We start from the raw sequence: 16,174 nt of genomic DNA on the forward strand, positions 1-16,174 counted from the left end.
AGTTCATTACTCAGCAATGCCACTCTCTTCAGTGGCTTCTTCCCTTCATACTCAAATTGCTGTGCTCAGGCTGATAAGGTTCTCAGGCATATGCTAGGCAAGGTCAGATAGGTATGTAAACAGCGTGCATACATTCCTTCATGTAATAGGGATTTTATAGGAAGCAACTTAAGCTGTTTACAAAGAAGCATAGAAACAGTCCAAAGCTAACACTTCCCAGCAGCATCACAGTTGCACAGACATTACAACCAAGTATTATTCAATAAAACATCTTTATTTTGTACATTATATATAGACAGGAGATGAAAACACCTCCCTGCTTTAAAGAATCCACACAGTGAACATGAAAAGCATGGCACTGAGAACACACACAATAGAAGGCAAAGGTAAAAGACAACCAAATGTCAGTTTTTACAAAGCTTGAAACAGCATCTTGAACGTTTGCAAATGAATCAATTCACTATAACTTGCAGTGATGCTAAAACATTCCTTTTTCTATGGGGCAGACTCATATAGGCAACATGGCTAGATCAAACTCAACTGAGGAGTATGCTAGGCCAGTTTCTTTTTCTTAAATAGGTGCAATCAAAAGTGTTGGGTACATGGGACCACACTGCCCAAGGGAGAGTTGGGAAGGACACTGTCTCTGAGGCCATAATATTTAGATTAATTCTTGTTTTTCTCTTCTCCCATTAAATGAGGGCAAACATCCATACTGGAAATGAAAGGCATATTACTAGGAAGGAACATGATCATGGGTTCCCACTTAAAAAAAACCCATTAATAAGCCATCTGTGTACCTGAATGGCTCTAAGCAGAACATACCAGTGGAGAAAAGATATCTGCTCTAAATAGGACAAAGATGCAGCAAAACACTAACAGAAGGGGGGAGTGTTTAAATATAGGTCATTCTTTCTTGCTGGCCATGTTGAATCTTGGCTACTTGGACACTTACTATATCAGTAGCTATAATACACAGGAATAAGTAAAAACATTGTTGCCTGTTTTTAAAATCAACATCATACAAGGATCACAGCCCCTATATATGCTTGAAAATTGTCCTACACAGTGCAGATTCTACGGGTATAGCTGCACGTATATCTTAGCCGTAAAGATGGTTGTCTGTCAGGGATAACACATAAGCAAATAGATGTAGTTCAAAGCTGAATGGGAGTCATCATTGCAGTAGTATCAAGCCTTCCTGTGATGGCCAAACAGCTTTTACTGGTTTGACCATGTCAAATTAAGGCCGGTTTCTCGAACACGTTGAGGTGCCTGTGGACTCATCAGGGAAGGTGATCAGATTGTACAGCCATCTCAGGTAAGACTACTGACAGCAGAAGCTCTGCTTATGCAACAGCCAGTAAATATGGAGAAGCAAGAGACCACCATACTGGACTAGATCCCTTCTAGGGATCTTCATAACACAGGGCACTTTGTCAGCTCTACTGAGGAAAAGAAGAGTTGAAGAAGGAATGGACAACATCAGGGTCATGATCCGGGGGGATTTACTATCTAATAAATGTTATTTCTGGGAGATGTTCCTTCCCCATGCCAACCTTTAAAAAAATAAAGCGGAACTAAACTACTAAAATCCAGCACACAATTAAAATTGAAGGGAAAAAGAGCAACGAGCTATTAGATTAAAATGAACAGTTTTAAAATGATTAGAAAGGTCCTGAGCTGTATAGTGGGCAGTGCAAATCTTTCAGCCGTATAGCTCATCTGTGACAGTCTGCGAAGAAACAGGATAATAATAGGACTGAGCTAAGTAGGTAGAAATGGGTCAACTATTGCTGCCTCATAAGTGGCAGAATCCCTCAGCTACAATCCAACACACTCAGGGCTTTGCCCTATACTCGAATAACTTCCAACAAAAGTCAACAAAACCAGATGTTGCCAATCTTGGCAACGATATAGCTACTTTGTCTACTCCAGGAAAAGCAGGGATATGAAAGCAGCAGGTGATGTATAAACATGCTTCACTTGCTCCAGAGCCTGAATTCAGGAATCCTCTGCAGTACAGAAGAAATGTGCCACTGTAAAAAGACTGGCCAGCAGCAGCTCTGGATGGTGAGTGGGAGGAGGCTCCTTCCTTTCCTCTATTGCTATCATCAGGAGATCTCACAGATCCAATGCAATGCAAGTCAGAAATTGACCAGCCCAGAGCTTATGCCTTCTTCTACGTTATTCTCTCCAGTGTTGATCACTTGGATAGATGTGACATGTCCAATACCTTTGGTAACTCCTTCACGGAAAAGAAGCTTGGCTCCTATCTTCAAATATTCAGGATGTTTAATGAATCTGAAACGAACCACAGCCTTTTCTCCTGTCCGCAGCATGTCCTGAATAAGAAGAGATGGTATGATTTTAGGATAATAGCTAGCCTAGGTATTTAGCTTTGCTATTCTAAAAAACAGGAAGAAAGAATAGGGTGGCCCACTGAGGGTGTTTCAGTCTCAAAGTGCTGGAATGTTTCTGAAATTCTCTCAGTGAGACTACTGAACTACAGCAAGATCCCTTCTGAAACTGAAGGTATCTCAAGAGGAAGAACTAATAAAACTGTGATAGTTGCTGAAATGAGGGGGATAAGATGCTCAGTGAGTTCCTGAGCAGAGAGGAAGTAATCCTTCTCAGCCAAAAACATACCTTTCCCTGGATCTTTTCCACAATTGCTGTTTGCCGCACATTGCCAACGTGCACTGTTACTTGGAATCCCTTTCGGAAAGTCGTAGCATGGAAGAGTAGAACAATTTCAGCTTCAAACACTGAGCAAATAGTGGGGTTCATCTCTGGGCTTACCATCACCATTCCCTAAATGACAGTAAGATTGTTAGGCAATTCTCTTGACAGCAGCACCCATCCTTCCCCATCCCATGGACAATAAGGAGGCTACTACCATCTTTCCTGATATTTACCAGTTGCAAGAAGCTGGCCTCTACTCAGACAGAGTGGAGGGGTAGTAGACAAAAAATATATTTGAAGACATCCCAGAAGGGGGAAAAGGGGAAAGTGGGAAGAGATCCTATTACTCACTTCTGCTCTATGGTTAAGTCTATTGAGAAGTTTAAGATTTCCACCTGAAAACCATTCCCAATCTGAATCAAAATGCATACTGAAAAGAAATAAAGAGTGTCTTCCAGAGGAACCGTAGCCTGCAACCCTTCATAATATCCTCAACTCATGACATGCTTCCCAGAAATGCAAGAAGAAAATCTTGAAACTATAGCATCCAGAGATAAGAGGTGGACTCACTTTGCGCAGCAATGAGCGATCAAAGTGTCCAAGGGCCAGTGTAGCAGCCTGCCCAGCCCGAAGTACACGGCATGCTGAACGGTTCCGCTGGATACTGCACACTTTCAGCTGGAGGAACTTGCCATCATCAGTTGGACCAACCACTAGATTCTCTCCCTCTCTACATATTCCACTGGCAAACGCACAAAATCAGGAGATCATATTTAACTCCCAAAACACAAGGAAAACTGTTCTTCTGTTGCCTGCTTTAGTTACCCCAAAGAGCTTTACATTAAGACAAGTTATGAGTCTTGTATTCTCCACAGAACAGATAGTAGATCTATCTACACAGGAGGACACAGATGATCTTTCAGGATATGGTTTCACCATTGCTTCATTCTTCGAAGTACAATTTGACTCCGTTTACTCATAGGTGAAATTATTTTTAAATTATTTTTATTTTGCTTTCCCCCTCAAAAGGTGACTCCCCCACACACCCAAGGCACTGGCAGAAGGTTCCACCTATATAGCACTCCTATTTCTATAATGCAAAAGGGAAAGTTTCGGTTACATGGCCAATCTTTCCCTGAAGGCCTAAAGCTCTTTGCGTTCCCTCCCTATCCAGGTTAACCCCAAGACTTTGCGCATGAAGCAACACCCACCTTGATAGAGTTCCTCCAACAACAGTGCCCACTTCGGGTACTGTGTAGATTTCATCCACCTGCAATCACAAAATAACAGGTGCTTCAGACTTGCTATGTGACTGCAGCAACTGAGAGAGTGAACAATCTGCCCCTTAAAAGTTCAATACATGTTCTTCCCCATCCCTGGGTGTTTTCTCAAAGCTGAACAATGCTGGGAACCAATTAAATTCTAGCAGGAATGAGAATGAAATGTATGGCCTTTTGTAAGTTAAGGTTCATATTCTATGGATCACCGCCCTTCCACCTCTACCTGCAAGGAATTCAAAAGCTGCTTGCCCTTGCACAAAATGGAAGTAATACTGTCTGAGACTTCTTGTAAAAGAAGACATCTTTGTGTACCTGAAATTCAGTAAGCTGCTGCATTAGATCCTCTTGCTCTTTGCTGTTTGTAAGAGGAGGAAGAATGTTGAGGAAAACTTTCAAGAGATCCAGGTTCTCTCCAGAAACACTGGATAAGGTAAAGATTGGAGTGATGCTGTCAACACAAAAAAATTCAGCTGGTGACTAAAGAAGCCACCACTCTGGTTCTGAGCAGATCATCCTAAAGACAACTACAATAAAAGCTTTGTTATTCAACCCACGCAGTTAACCAGCGCCATAGAGAGGACAAGCTCCTCTCTGCCCCTGTCATCTTATCCTTGTGTCTCGGGCACTGCTCCAGCCTCTCCAGCCGGCCAGTCTGATGCTTGCCACCATTGCTGGGCTTCGAACAGACAGCACTGCCATCTGACATTTTTGGGTATCTCCTTCCCCCTCAGTCTGCCTTGAGCTCTTGGGAGCTGATCTGCTGGAGGGCTCCAGATCAGCTGGCTTGCTTGTCTGCCTGCTACATAGGATGACTCCATAGCAAGGGGAAGGGTCCCACTAGACTTGGGGGCTATCACTGTGGCATTCCTAGTGGTCACTGAAGAGTCCTCTGGGAAAGAGTAGTAAGAATATTTGGCACATTTGATTAACCAGCAACTCCCATTCCCCATGAGTGCTGGACAATAACACTTTTACTACATATATGCAATAGATCCAGACAGATTACAGCATCCTTGCAGATAGCTGCTGACCTAGAGCTCATAAGAATTCTTTTCTTAGTCCTACCATACGAGTGGAAAAACTGGTAGTATTTCTTGGGGGCTAGGAAATATTTTATATTGCTTCAGATGCAACCTAATGCTGATAATTCCAGCTGGAAGACAACTGTATAGCTCAGCTCAAATACAAGTAAATAAGCTGTGGCCATGAGTGTCCACAAACTAGGTGAGGAAACTTGCCAGTTCCCACCACTGTAGGTATGGGCATAAGACAATCCATCAATGCAGAACAAAATGTCAGAGCAGAACCAATTCAGAGAAGATGCTGCATAGAGAGTTTATGAGTAAACCGATGTGTATTCTGTAACACCTCACAAATACAGGGAAAAATACAACACAATGTATTGAGATTCTTGAAAATCAGCTTTCTGTTCTTGCATATTAATAATATGCCTTGCTTAAGGCATAATAGCCCTTATGACTAAAGTGTGTGTGGGGGGGGGGTCCCCTCTGTAAAAGCATCATTCCCTCCTTCCCCTCCCATTTCTTCTTGCTGTCCTTGCCTGAAATTGGCCATGTAACCTCTGTATCCTGACACCCTAGCATTCACCCCAGTATTTCAAACACTCTGCACTCTTGAGTTGGAACTCAGCTGCAAACGAGCAAGATAGCTAAAAATTGCAAAATTGCAGTAGACCACCCCCATGCTAGCCTGTAGGAGCAAAGCAGGAAGATCAGTAATTAGGCAGAGCATCTAAGTAGCAACACAGGTACAGAGTACTAGATGTGCAACTCCACGTAGCAGGCAATTCAGAGTAAGGGAAAAAGGCAGTGTTGCTGAACAGTGACTCAGAATGGCTGCAGGGTTTTCCAACCTCCCAGGGACCAGCCTGAACAAACAGGAAGGGCTTGCAAGGTTGTTCCTTCACAGTATGCATGAAAGTGTTGGGACAGTGCTTGATGAAAACCACAATTCTAAATACAGTGATCAGGCACTGATCACTTTAAACTCCATAGGACTTGCATCCAAATAAAGATGCACAAGATCAGGTTACATGGGGAACAAGTCCCCATCTGCTGCTTTGGGAACTGTTGATATTACCCCTCACATTTTCACTGCTATAAGCCTTAGAGCTGGGCCTGATCTTAGTTCACTGCTGTGAAGCAGCTTTGGAAGGACTAAGAGGGCTAGTGGCCTGATACTTGCCAGGATAAAGCTTAAAACCCTAAAGTCTTATAACAGTGCCTAACTATTTCCTTGTGATGCAATCACAAGCCTCCCCCCTACACCTGACATGGGTGTTAAGGGTATTAAAACATAGCCAAGGATATGCATATGTATTTGGGATTCATGAATGTCTATAGCACCTGAAACTGCATTATCAGCTGCTATCTATTGACATACTACAGCATTATAACTAGTACTAATTTGCTGAGCCTAAACGGGATTTAGAAATCAGACTAATGTGATCTGACTAGCCTCTCCTGGAAATCTGTACAAGTATTACCTCTCCTCTCCCTCCAGCGATTTAGTCCCAATGCTATCAAGTAATTTTCCTTCTTGCTTCCAAAAAAAGATGACAAACCAATTCTTACTTGGGAGACTGTGCAAACTGCTGAGCTGCTGTGACAGCATCATCATCTGATGTTACCAGCAAGGGGAGCTTGTTGCAACCAGGCTGCTTCAGGATCCGCTCCAGCTGCTTTACTGTCCGTTCCACAGTGGCCTTTGAGCACAAGTCCACTTTGCTAATCACTATGAAGAAAGGGACCTTGAGGGCCATCGCCAAGCCTAGATGCTCTCGGGTTGTGCCTGCTGCAAGAGACGGGATGTTGGAAAAGACAAGCTGAGAGAAGTCAAGGACATCAAAGCTACTTATATATGCAAACTCTGGGATCATAGAAATGGCCCCAACTTAATCTTGTAGCCCATACAACCTAATAAAAATGCTTAAATGTGCACAGGTATTTTTGTGCTACAAAGGGTAATGAGTAAACTTTTCCCCAAATATTTTTACAAACCACACATCTTTCAATTAGATGTTGCAGCAGTACTTAAAAATCTCAATGATTGATTATATGAGAACATACACTTACCAATTCCAGTATTGGCACTAACCACCAACATGGCAAAGTCTGGGCAGTAACTTGTGAGTCCAAAGATGGTGGTTTTCAAGTACTTGTGATGGCCAGCCAAGTCAATGAAGGTAATCATCTTGGAGGAACTCTCACAGATCTCCTCAGCTGTTCGAGAGTCACTGTAGTTTACTACCTAGAGGGCAAAGGAAACAGGACATAACAGAGTATTCATAAAGGCAAGGAGGAAAGCATCCTTTTATAAGGCTCCTCCCTGACTTGGGGGGGGGGGGGTTTAATCCCCAGGACAGGTCTTCTTACAGGCTGCAGGTATGGATGTGAAAGGAGAACCTGGGTAGTGCTACCCTAGATGCTCTCTTCCATTCCCAGGAGTGGTCCTTGGCATCAAGAACCACACCCTGTTTCTCTCCTCCATGGCCTGAATCAGAAACCTCCTTTTTGTGCTCTCTCACCCCACCTCCCATGGCCCCACCCCTAGGGTGTGAACCTGCACCTTTTAGCAGCACCCTCTTTCCTGAGTGCCATCCTAACTGGCCCTTCCCTGTGTCCTCACTGGCTCCTGAGCCTGCCTGTGCTACAGCCAGCACTCTCTCAGAGCTTTCCACTCGTTTCCAACTCCTCTACTCCAACTATGCCCCTCCTGAGGGCAGGAAGCTGGGCACACAGTTGCCTCTAAGGTTGGGGCCCAGCCAGTGTCTTGGCCGGGCTTTACACTTCCTCACACTGTGAATCCTGACCTTCCCAGCACAGTTGGTGTTTCCTTCCCAGCCAGACACCACTTGACCCTGCCATCTGGGGATGCCTCAGCACCACTGGCTCTGGCTGGAACCTCCTGCAGTGCCTGTCTGCACCTGGTCTTGTTGCAACTGATCTGCTGCCTTCCAAGGTCCACTGAGATTCTGGCCTTGGTTCTAGGTGGTCAGGACCTCTGTGGTGCTTGAGGGGTCTGTTGCTAGGGGTTGCAGGGGCAAGTTAGGACTGGTTGGCTGTCCAGAACCCAGACACCTTTATATTCAGAGGAGTAAAATAGTAACTCAGTAACAAACACCCTGAAGCCCATACCTCTCCTTTGCTATTGAAGCCAAGGATTTCAAAGCTGATGCTGGATGTTCTTCCTGACTGGATCTCATGCAAATGCCGGAAGAGATTGAGACGAGCTCTGCCTCGACCATTATCCAGCTCACCCTGTGTCAAAACGCCTAGTAGGGTTGACTTGCCTGAATCCACATTCCCAAGCACAGCTACTCGCAAATCTAAGAACTTAAGGGGAAAAGGAGTGCTATAGAGATTTGTTTGTAAATACAATATGTTAATAGAGAGGGGTGCTTCTGAAGTGCACATTTTAACTTGGACTTTGTCTTGCAAACTAATGTGCCAAGGCACCTAGAGGTACTGAGACAATATTCATAACACTCTGTGAAACTGCAACACTGTTTCTAAGAGTTGTGAATCAGCTACTTTGGCCTCAGCAGGGTTTAGAAGGTGGCACTCAAAATGAAAAGCATTCTAGGACTTCCGCAACCCACTTATCAACCCATTTATCAACTCTTTCCTACGGACAGTTCTCTAAATTAAATGCCTCTGCGGGACTCGCTTCCATCTCATTATCAAAGTCACCTATCTGAACAGGGAGTTTCCGTATTAGAGAGCATTCAAACTAAAGTGGGCTGTTACCTGCTGATTATCTGGGACCTTTCGGACAAGAACCTCCGTTATCTTCCTGGGAATGTCACTATCATAATCCACCTCTCTTTCACGTAGCACAGTGATATCAGCTCCTACTCTGCAAATGCCAAAACATAAAACCCACAGGTATTAGTGAATTATATGCAAGTAACTCTGTAGTAGGCAAAAGAAACAAAATTTTGGCAGTGCGTAAAAAAAGCTTTTCATGGATTTAATTAACATATTCAGGAGATAATTTGACTGTTTTCTCTCTTGACAGCAAAAGTTAGTATCTATTATCATTAGGTATCAGCATGCTTACCAGTTTCCTAGGGCTTCATTCACATTTTGGTCTGAGTATCAGCTAAGCATCCTAACAACGTTTTCTGAATTCTGGTAACATACAGCATACCACATGTAACAAGCCACCTACTAAACAGATGTATTGCAGAAGTAGTACTCCTGTTAACGTGAAATCACTGCACATGGTGAGAGAGACAGATAAGACTCTTACCATGTTGAACTGAAGTAGGTAAAACAAGGTGTGCATCTATATCGAGTCTCTGTAGTTCTCTTTTACTAAAGTAAACACTGACCACATCAGCAATGATTTGCCAGAAACCACCCAGATTTTGCATCTTTTCCAACACACATGAGCTCCTGTTGTGGGAGCAAATAGCATGAGAAAAAAAATTACAACTGCAGTGTGCTTGTTGATGCACGTAACGACTGTAGTAACATGAACAAATGTCCTTAGCGCAAAGGACCAAGCCACTTGGTTACTAGAAGAGCATTCCTAAGTTGGAAACTTTCTGTGGGGTGAAAGCCCCCAGATAATTTCTGGAAATAACAGAGCACAGTTGGTTTGCCCTGGCTCAGAAGCAGGACAGATGCACATACTTCTCAGCCATCCGCCGCAGGGTTTTGAGAGAGGCGCGCATCTCCTCTTCCGACAGTCCCACCAGCAGCCCGTTGTCCTCTACACCAATCTGGTACACTGCCTCACCACGGCCTTCTTGTAGACGCCACTTCATCTGCGTTACTAGATGTTCAAAGCGGTACTGGGAAGGATTAACTAGTTTCAGCTGCCCAAAGGAAGGAGTGATTACAGTCAGCATGTAAGGGGACCCCACAAGGGGAAGCTGTTTGTGCATGTGTGTAAAAGTCTTCACTAGAAAAATGCCCATTTTTACACAAGCCATTAATATTGTCAAAGGATGTTCTAGCTTTACTTGTATTAAAATCTCTTGGCCAGAGTAACTTTACTAACTGAGTTTGAATGGCACTTACATCCCAGGCAGCTAAATAAGGAATAATATGTAAATAACACTTTTGGTAGTTTCTCAAAAGAGAAAATACAACAAGCAAGGAAGTGCTCCTTGATGGCTTATAATTAACATTTAAATTTTGAAGATAAATTCACAGATGCAAACGTGAATCTGAGACAGCCAGTACAACAGCGCACAGATTTTGATAAGGAACTTTTTGTTTTGCTTTAGTTCTTATTTTTTTTAAATTACTTTAGTTATAAAGTAGTATGATTAACTCTTCCAAATTTTAATATATGTGTATCTTTTTTGCAGCACAGTCTAACTGCTAAGCGACAACCTAATTTACATCATATTTTGATAGGGAATGTTTAGGCTTAAGAACTTTAACCCTGCAAGCTCCTCCCACAAGAGCCTCACCTTGTATTCTATGTTTCCATCTTCCGCCTAGTTAAAAGAAAACAAAGACACAAGTTAGTGATATTTGAGTGGCTCAGGGTTTCATACACTTCTTGATCTCACATTTGATAGATCAGTAAAGCTAGTACTTTGCAATGATTAATTTGGACAGAACCACTTAAATTCAGAGTTAAGAAACACTATATAATTCTGGATCTCATTTATAAAAAGGATGAAACTACATAAAATCAACATGCATTTTACACATGCCTCTTATTAATAATAATAATTATAATAATTCTATTCAGGACACTAGTGTACGTTTGGTAAACACAGCAACTAATAATACTTTATTATGAATGCCACAGTGGTTGAAAATGGTAATGTAGCTCAATCTGCTTAAAGTGGTTATGATAAGAATTTCAGGAACCATTTTCTCCAGGCAAACCTCAAGCAAATATAGCCTGCATGAGAGACAAAATTAATAACTAGCTTGTGACAAAGCAAACTGAGAAGAGTTACAGAAGCTCAAGTGAGAAAGAGCAAGATTTGGGTCCAATAGCACCTTAAAAACTAACCAGATTTCCAGGATATGAGCTTTCAAGAATCAGAGCTCCTTTTGTCAGATCTGACTCTCAAAAGCTCATACTCTGAAAATCTAGTTGGTCTTTAACATGCTACTGGACCTGAATCTTGCTCTTCTACTACAGACCAACACAGCTGCTCACCTGAAGCTATCTAGTGAGAAAGCTATACTTCTGTCCCTCCCTAAAACAGACGAAGAATTTTTTTTCAGAAGTACCTCTAGCTACCCTGTTGTTAACAACCAATATTGAAAACTACTCAATATATCATCAAACCCATCCTTTAAAAGTCTGGAATCCATTTCTAAAGAGCAGATATGTCTGAATTGCATCCTGCTAATCTTGGTTCAGAGGTCTTCAAAACAGGAGTAGGCTATGTTCAGAACCAAGAATTCTCAGGCAAGGTTCAATAAACCAGACTAGTAGCAACATGAAAAAAATGCTCAAGTTTAATTTCTTCATGGACATTATTTTCTTCTCTGGAAGCAAACATAAGTCTCTTCCCTATTATAACTTCTCACTATGGACTGATGGAATTCTTTGTCTATAGCAGACTGTTTTTCAGCTTATAGTCAGAGAATGAGGGAACACCCACACACACCCACACCCTAGAACAGAATAGCAAATAATATACTAGAATCCACATCTTAGAAATGAGACCAGTATGTGGGGTGTGAAAAATAAGAACTTCCCTCTTCTACCTTTTATTGTGTTTATATAGCATCACTCCTCTAACCTCAAAATCAAAAAGAGTCCAGTACCACCTTTAAGACTAACCAACTTTATTGCAGCATAAGCTTTCGAGAACCACAGTTCTCTTCGTCAGATGCATGGAGGGCAAGAAGAAACTGGTCAGATATATAGGTGGAGAGGGGAGGGAGGAGTAGGTGCAAACAGTGGCTTCTGATATGGAGATCAGTTTGCTTCTGTTAAGGAAGTCAGTTACTTCTGATAATGAGATAACCATTCATAGTCTCTATTCAAACCCAGCTTCTAACCTCAGTGTCAGCAGCTTAAGTTTGGGGGAAATCACTGTCAGAACTCTAGATCAAAATCCGTTCTAACAAGAAACAAGTTATTTTTATCCATTACCCACTGAAGCTGTAGTGGAGCTGATACAGAAAATGACAAGAACAGACTTGTCTAGAAACAGTACCCAAATGTTATCTGAGGATAGCAAAGAAGTGGAGATCTCAGAGGTCAGTCTAGTGCTGCTATCTTGGGGTGGGACCAGATGATAGTTGGCTCACCATCCTAACTCCAGGATAATGATAAAACTCAAGTCTTAAATGGCTCTCTCTCTCATTTGTGGAGACCATTAGGAAGCTCTTATAAGAGAACAGCACAGGATGCACATACCATACAAATCTGCTATGAGAGATCACAAGTTGCTTGTGTATTATTAAGCATGATGACAAAATAGGTTATCTGCTGCTATCAGACATCATATCCGTAGAACTGCCTTTGACAGTGACCTCAAAATGTCAAGTGGTAGAGACCGCTGCTTTCTGTCTATTAACAGATGTGAGCTGGCAAGAACATATTACACCAGTTCCACAACATCTGCAATGGTCTTTGGTTTATTTCTGAGCCCAACTCAAATTGCTAAAGTCCTACATGGCCTGGACCCTATTTCTGGGTACATCTTCCTCTATATGTACTAGAGTTTTAAGATCCTCAATGAGGCTCTGCTCCAAGGGCTATCTTTCTACAGCTGAGATTAGTTTCTACTAGGAGCAACTTTTTCAGTTGCACCTGCAAAGCTGTTAGAATATAATCCTCTCAAGGGCCTTTCTTAACCTAATTTTGGAGACTTGGAAAAAATGATTCTGTCGGGCATTTGGGATTTAACTAGATGTGTGATTTCACTAATGCTCTGTCTTTGAAAACTTTTAATAAGATTTTTAAAATGTTTTATCATGTATAAATGAGAGCCAGTTTGGTGTAGTGGTTAAGAGTGCAAGACTTTAATCTGGAGAACCAGGTTTCATTCCCCACTCCTCTGCCTGAAGTCAGCTGGGTGACCTTGGGGTCAGTCACAGCTCTCCCAGAGGTCTCTCAGCCCCACCCACCTCATAGAGTGATTGTTGTGGGGATAATAATAATGTACTTTCTAAACCCCTCTGAGTGGGTGTTAAGTTGTCCTGAAGGGCAGTGTATAAATCATATGTTATTACTATTATAAATTGCTTTATTTATTTAAACTGCTTTGAAATGATGCATATTTAAGGGCAGTACAGGACTGCATTAAACAAATAAAACTACACTCTGGGATGGTAACTTCCCAGAGTTGTCACAATATACATTAGTTTATGCACATCCCCCCACCATAATAATGGGCATTTCACTACAATAAAAAGAAGCTGTGAGAAAGAGCTCAATAATTGTACAGTACTATATATTTTAAAATACTGTATTAATAATAATTATGTATTAGCCCCTGGTAATTCTAAGGATAATTTAACCTAAGATTCTGGGATAGCACAGATGCTTCAAGTAGCTCGTGGCTGCAGTTCTTACAATAACAGCAGCTGAGCTGCACAGAGTAAATCCTGTGTTCAGGCAATGAATTCACTAAACAGAGCAATCTTTTCCAGCTGATGCAATGTGTCACCATTTATAGTAACTCAGTACTGAGCAAGTTCCCACAGAAAACTAGTGAAGAGGTGGCTATATTTGAAAACAACACCACTCACTAGCAGTGAAGATGGGAGGAGCATTCAGTCTGATGAGTCTTCCTTTTGCAGTCTTAAATGGTAAGCCAGATTTACAACCTCAATGAGAACTACACCCTATACAGACTAAAAATTTCTTCCCCAACAAGTAGTTTTCTGTATAAGAATGTTTGGGGGCATATGCATTCCGGACTGTAAGTACAGCTGAGACACAATTTACTGCATCATTGACAACTAGGCTAGCTTCCTTAGGGACTACCTACAACAGAGCTTCCTTTTTTAATTTAAAAATCTAGAAGAGCCACTACATATGTCTGCCATATATCTTTGGTATGAACTACTACAGAATATTAACTTTGATTTAAACGTTTCCTTCTCTTGATGAGCAGGGCCTATCAAATCTGACTGGCTGTCTGCATCTGAAGTAACAACTTTATGAACCAGCTTCAGTGAGTCAGACAGTACTCAGCATTACAACAACATGGGGGCGATTTAAAAGATTACTGTAAGTAAACATGGATAGTTTCAGTTTCATTCTTGCCAACAGACAAAGCCCCATTATCAGTACTATTGAAGTTGTTTCCGTTAGGGGGTTGACAAGAGAAGCTTCAAAATCTGACATTCATTATGCTGTGACTAACGCGACAGATAAACAACAGAGGAAGCAAAACAGCAAAGGAAACAAAACGTATTACAAGCCATTGGTACTACCACAGGCGTGAAACAGGCAGGAAAAAAAAGGGAGAAAAATAACTGCAGTTCACAACACAGGGCTAGAAATCCCAAACAGATCCTAAGAACAGCTGGCTAACAAGTCACCTTGCTTCAAACGATGCTTCTTCGGACAGGATTCGCCTCCTGAAAGATTTTAGGTCTCTTTTCCTGATGCAACTTAGCGGAAAGATTCCCCCCCCCCCCCCGTAACACCTGTAGCCACGCAACCACTTCTTACAAGGGTCCTTCATTTCGCTCCAGAACACGCAGAGAAGATGGACAAGGATCCTCCGTCCAACCCAACCCCATAACAGACACCCGCCATCGCAGCCTAGGAAAAGTCTCCGCATATCACATTACCCCACCCCCGACATACTCCACTCACCTCCGGTGGCAGATACGGCGGGTTGTTGGCCTTCCCTCCCCGGTGTCTGCCGTTCTTCTTCCTCCCCTTGGAAGACCCGCCGCCGGAGCCGTTGCCACCGCGGCCTCGCAGGCCCCCAGCGTTCCCACCCCCTACGGGCCGGCAGCAGCCCCCAAACAGCTCCGACACCCGCGAATCCATCCCAGATCGGCCGGCCTGCTGTCCCCCGGCCGGCCCGTCCTCTGCCGCCCGCAGCCCAGGAGCTCCTTCGCCCGGACGGCGATCCTCAGCCGGGGCTCCTGGCGTCAGAAACAACCGCAGGGCACCATGGGAAATACACCCGCCGGCGCCGCTATGGACTACAACTCCCAACAGCCTCTTCGCCGACTTTGGAGAAATCATATTACTCAGGTCCAAGGCGGGCGAATGCAACCAAGATGCGGGTATTCTCATAGACACTGTAGAGTGCTCTTTCCAGCTTTTATATCTATCGTCCATGTAAGCAGAAGGACGAGCCTCAGGACGGGGGAGGGACGGACAATTACCCTAAGTAGGTCTGTTCGGAAGTAAGTCCAATTTTAGTCAATGGTACTTACTTCCAGAAAAGTGTTTTTAGGATTGTAGCCTTAGTTTCCTCCAGAGGTGTTGTTTTAATCACTTAGTTCTGAAACCTGCATTTTAAACATCTCTTTCAAACCTTGCGTTCTTTAACTTCATTTTTAAGAAGCCAAATAGTTAATTCTTAAGAAGAGGATGAGAAATTATCCAATTTACTTAATATGACGAGAGTTTAGTACAACTTTTGTCTTTATTTCTGATTTTTATCATTACGCTACACTTAAGTATTAAATTAAAATAAAAACATAGGTATTTATAGCAGAAGTCTTGAGCTGTAATTCCCATGAAGCTTCAATTCAAAGTGAAATGTATGTTCTTTAGATTTGACTGTTACAGGGATAACTTTCAATCCCTCCACCATGTATTTAATAATGATAAATTATACATACGGTGGAGTTTTATATTTTGATGCAACACTTTCACATATACAGTAGGTTTGTATATCCCACCCCAGTCATATAAAATGCAAATATAAAGACCCCACTCATAGTTAAAGCGGCTGAACTACAGATCCCATCATGCATTAGTCCTCACCATTAGTGGGCGGTTTTGTTTTCAAATATAGCCACATCTTCCGTATTTATTCTGCCTGAACTTGTTCGGTGTGCTGGGTTACTATAGATGACAACACAATTGCATCAGTTGGAAAAAATTGCTCTTTTAGTAAATTCATTGCATCAAACTAAAGCTTCAGTCCAAGACTTTCTCTGTGCAGCTCAGCAACTAGGCCGAAGCTGGGTTAATTCAAAGTTTTAAGCAGCGAGGGTGGCAGGGCGAAGGCTCTGGAAGGGGAGACAATCTGACACGCCAAAGGCAGTGGAGGGCTG

At 42.6% G+C, this 16,174-nt stretch overlaps 1 protein-coding gene across 1 annotated transcript; it reads right to left on the reverse strand.

Annotated features, from left to right (window-relative positions):
* Positions 1 to 253: 253 nt before the first annotated feature.
* On the reverse strand, positions 254 to 15,016 carry GTPBP2 (GTP binding protein 2). Its single transcript, XM_054977311.1, has 12 exons — positions 14,751 to 15,016; positions 10,414 to 10,440; positions 9,626 to 9,810; positions 8,735 to 8,843; positions 8,123 to 8,320; positions 7,061 to 7,235; positions 6,560 to 6,779; positions 4,278 to 4,413; positions 3,897 to 3,955; positions 3,256 to 3,427; positions 2,650 to 2,814; positions 254 to 2,345 (listed from the first exon to the last, which is right to left on the reverse strand). The coding sequence occupies exons 1-12, from the start codon at positions 14,928 to 14,930 to the stop codon at positions 2,148 to 2,150; spliced, it is 1,824 nt and encodes a 607-aa protein (XP_054833286.1). The 5' UTR covers positions 14,931 to 15,016; the 3' UTR covers positions 254 to 2,147.
* Between the last annotated feature and the right edge of the window lie 1,158 nt (positions 15,017 to 16,174).

The sequence above is a fragment of the Eublepharis macularius genome, chromosome 1 (genome assembly GCF_028583425.1).
Source record: "Eublepharis macularius isolate TG4126 chromosome 1, MPM_Emac_v1.0, whole genome shotgun sequence".
Lineage (NCBI taxonomy): Eukaryota > Metazoa > Chordata > Lepidosauria > Squamata > Eublepharidae > Eublepharis > Eublepharis macularius.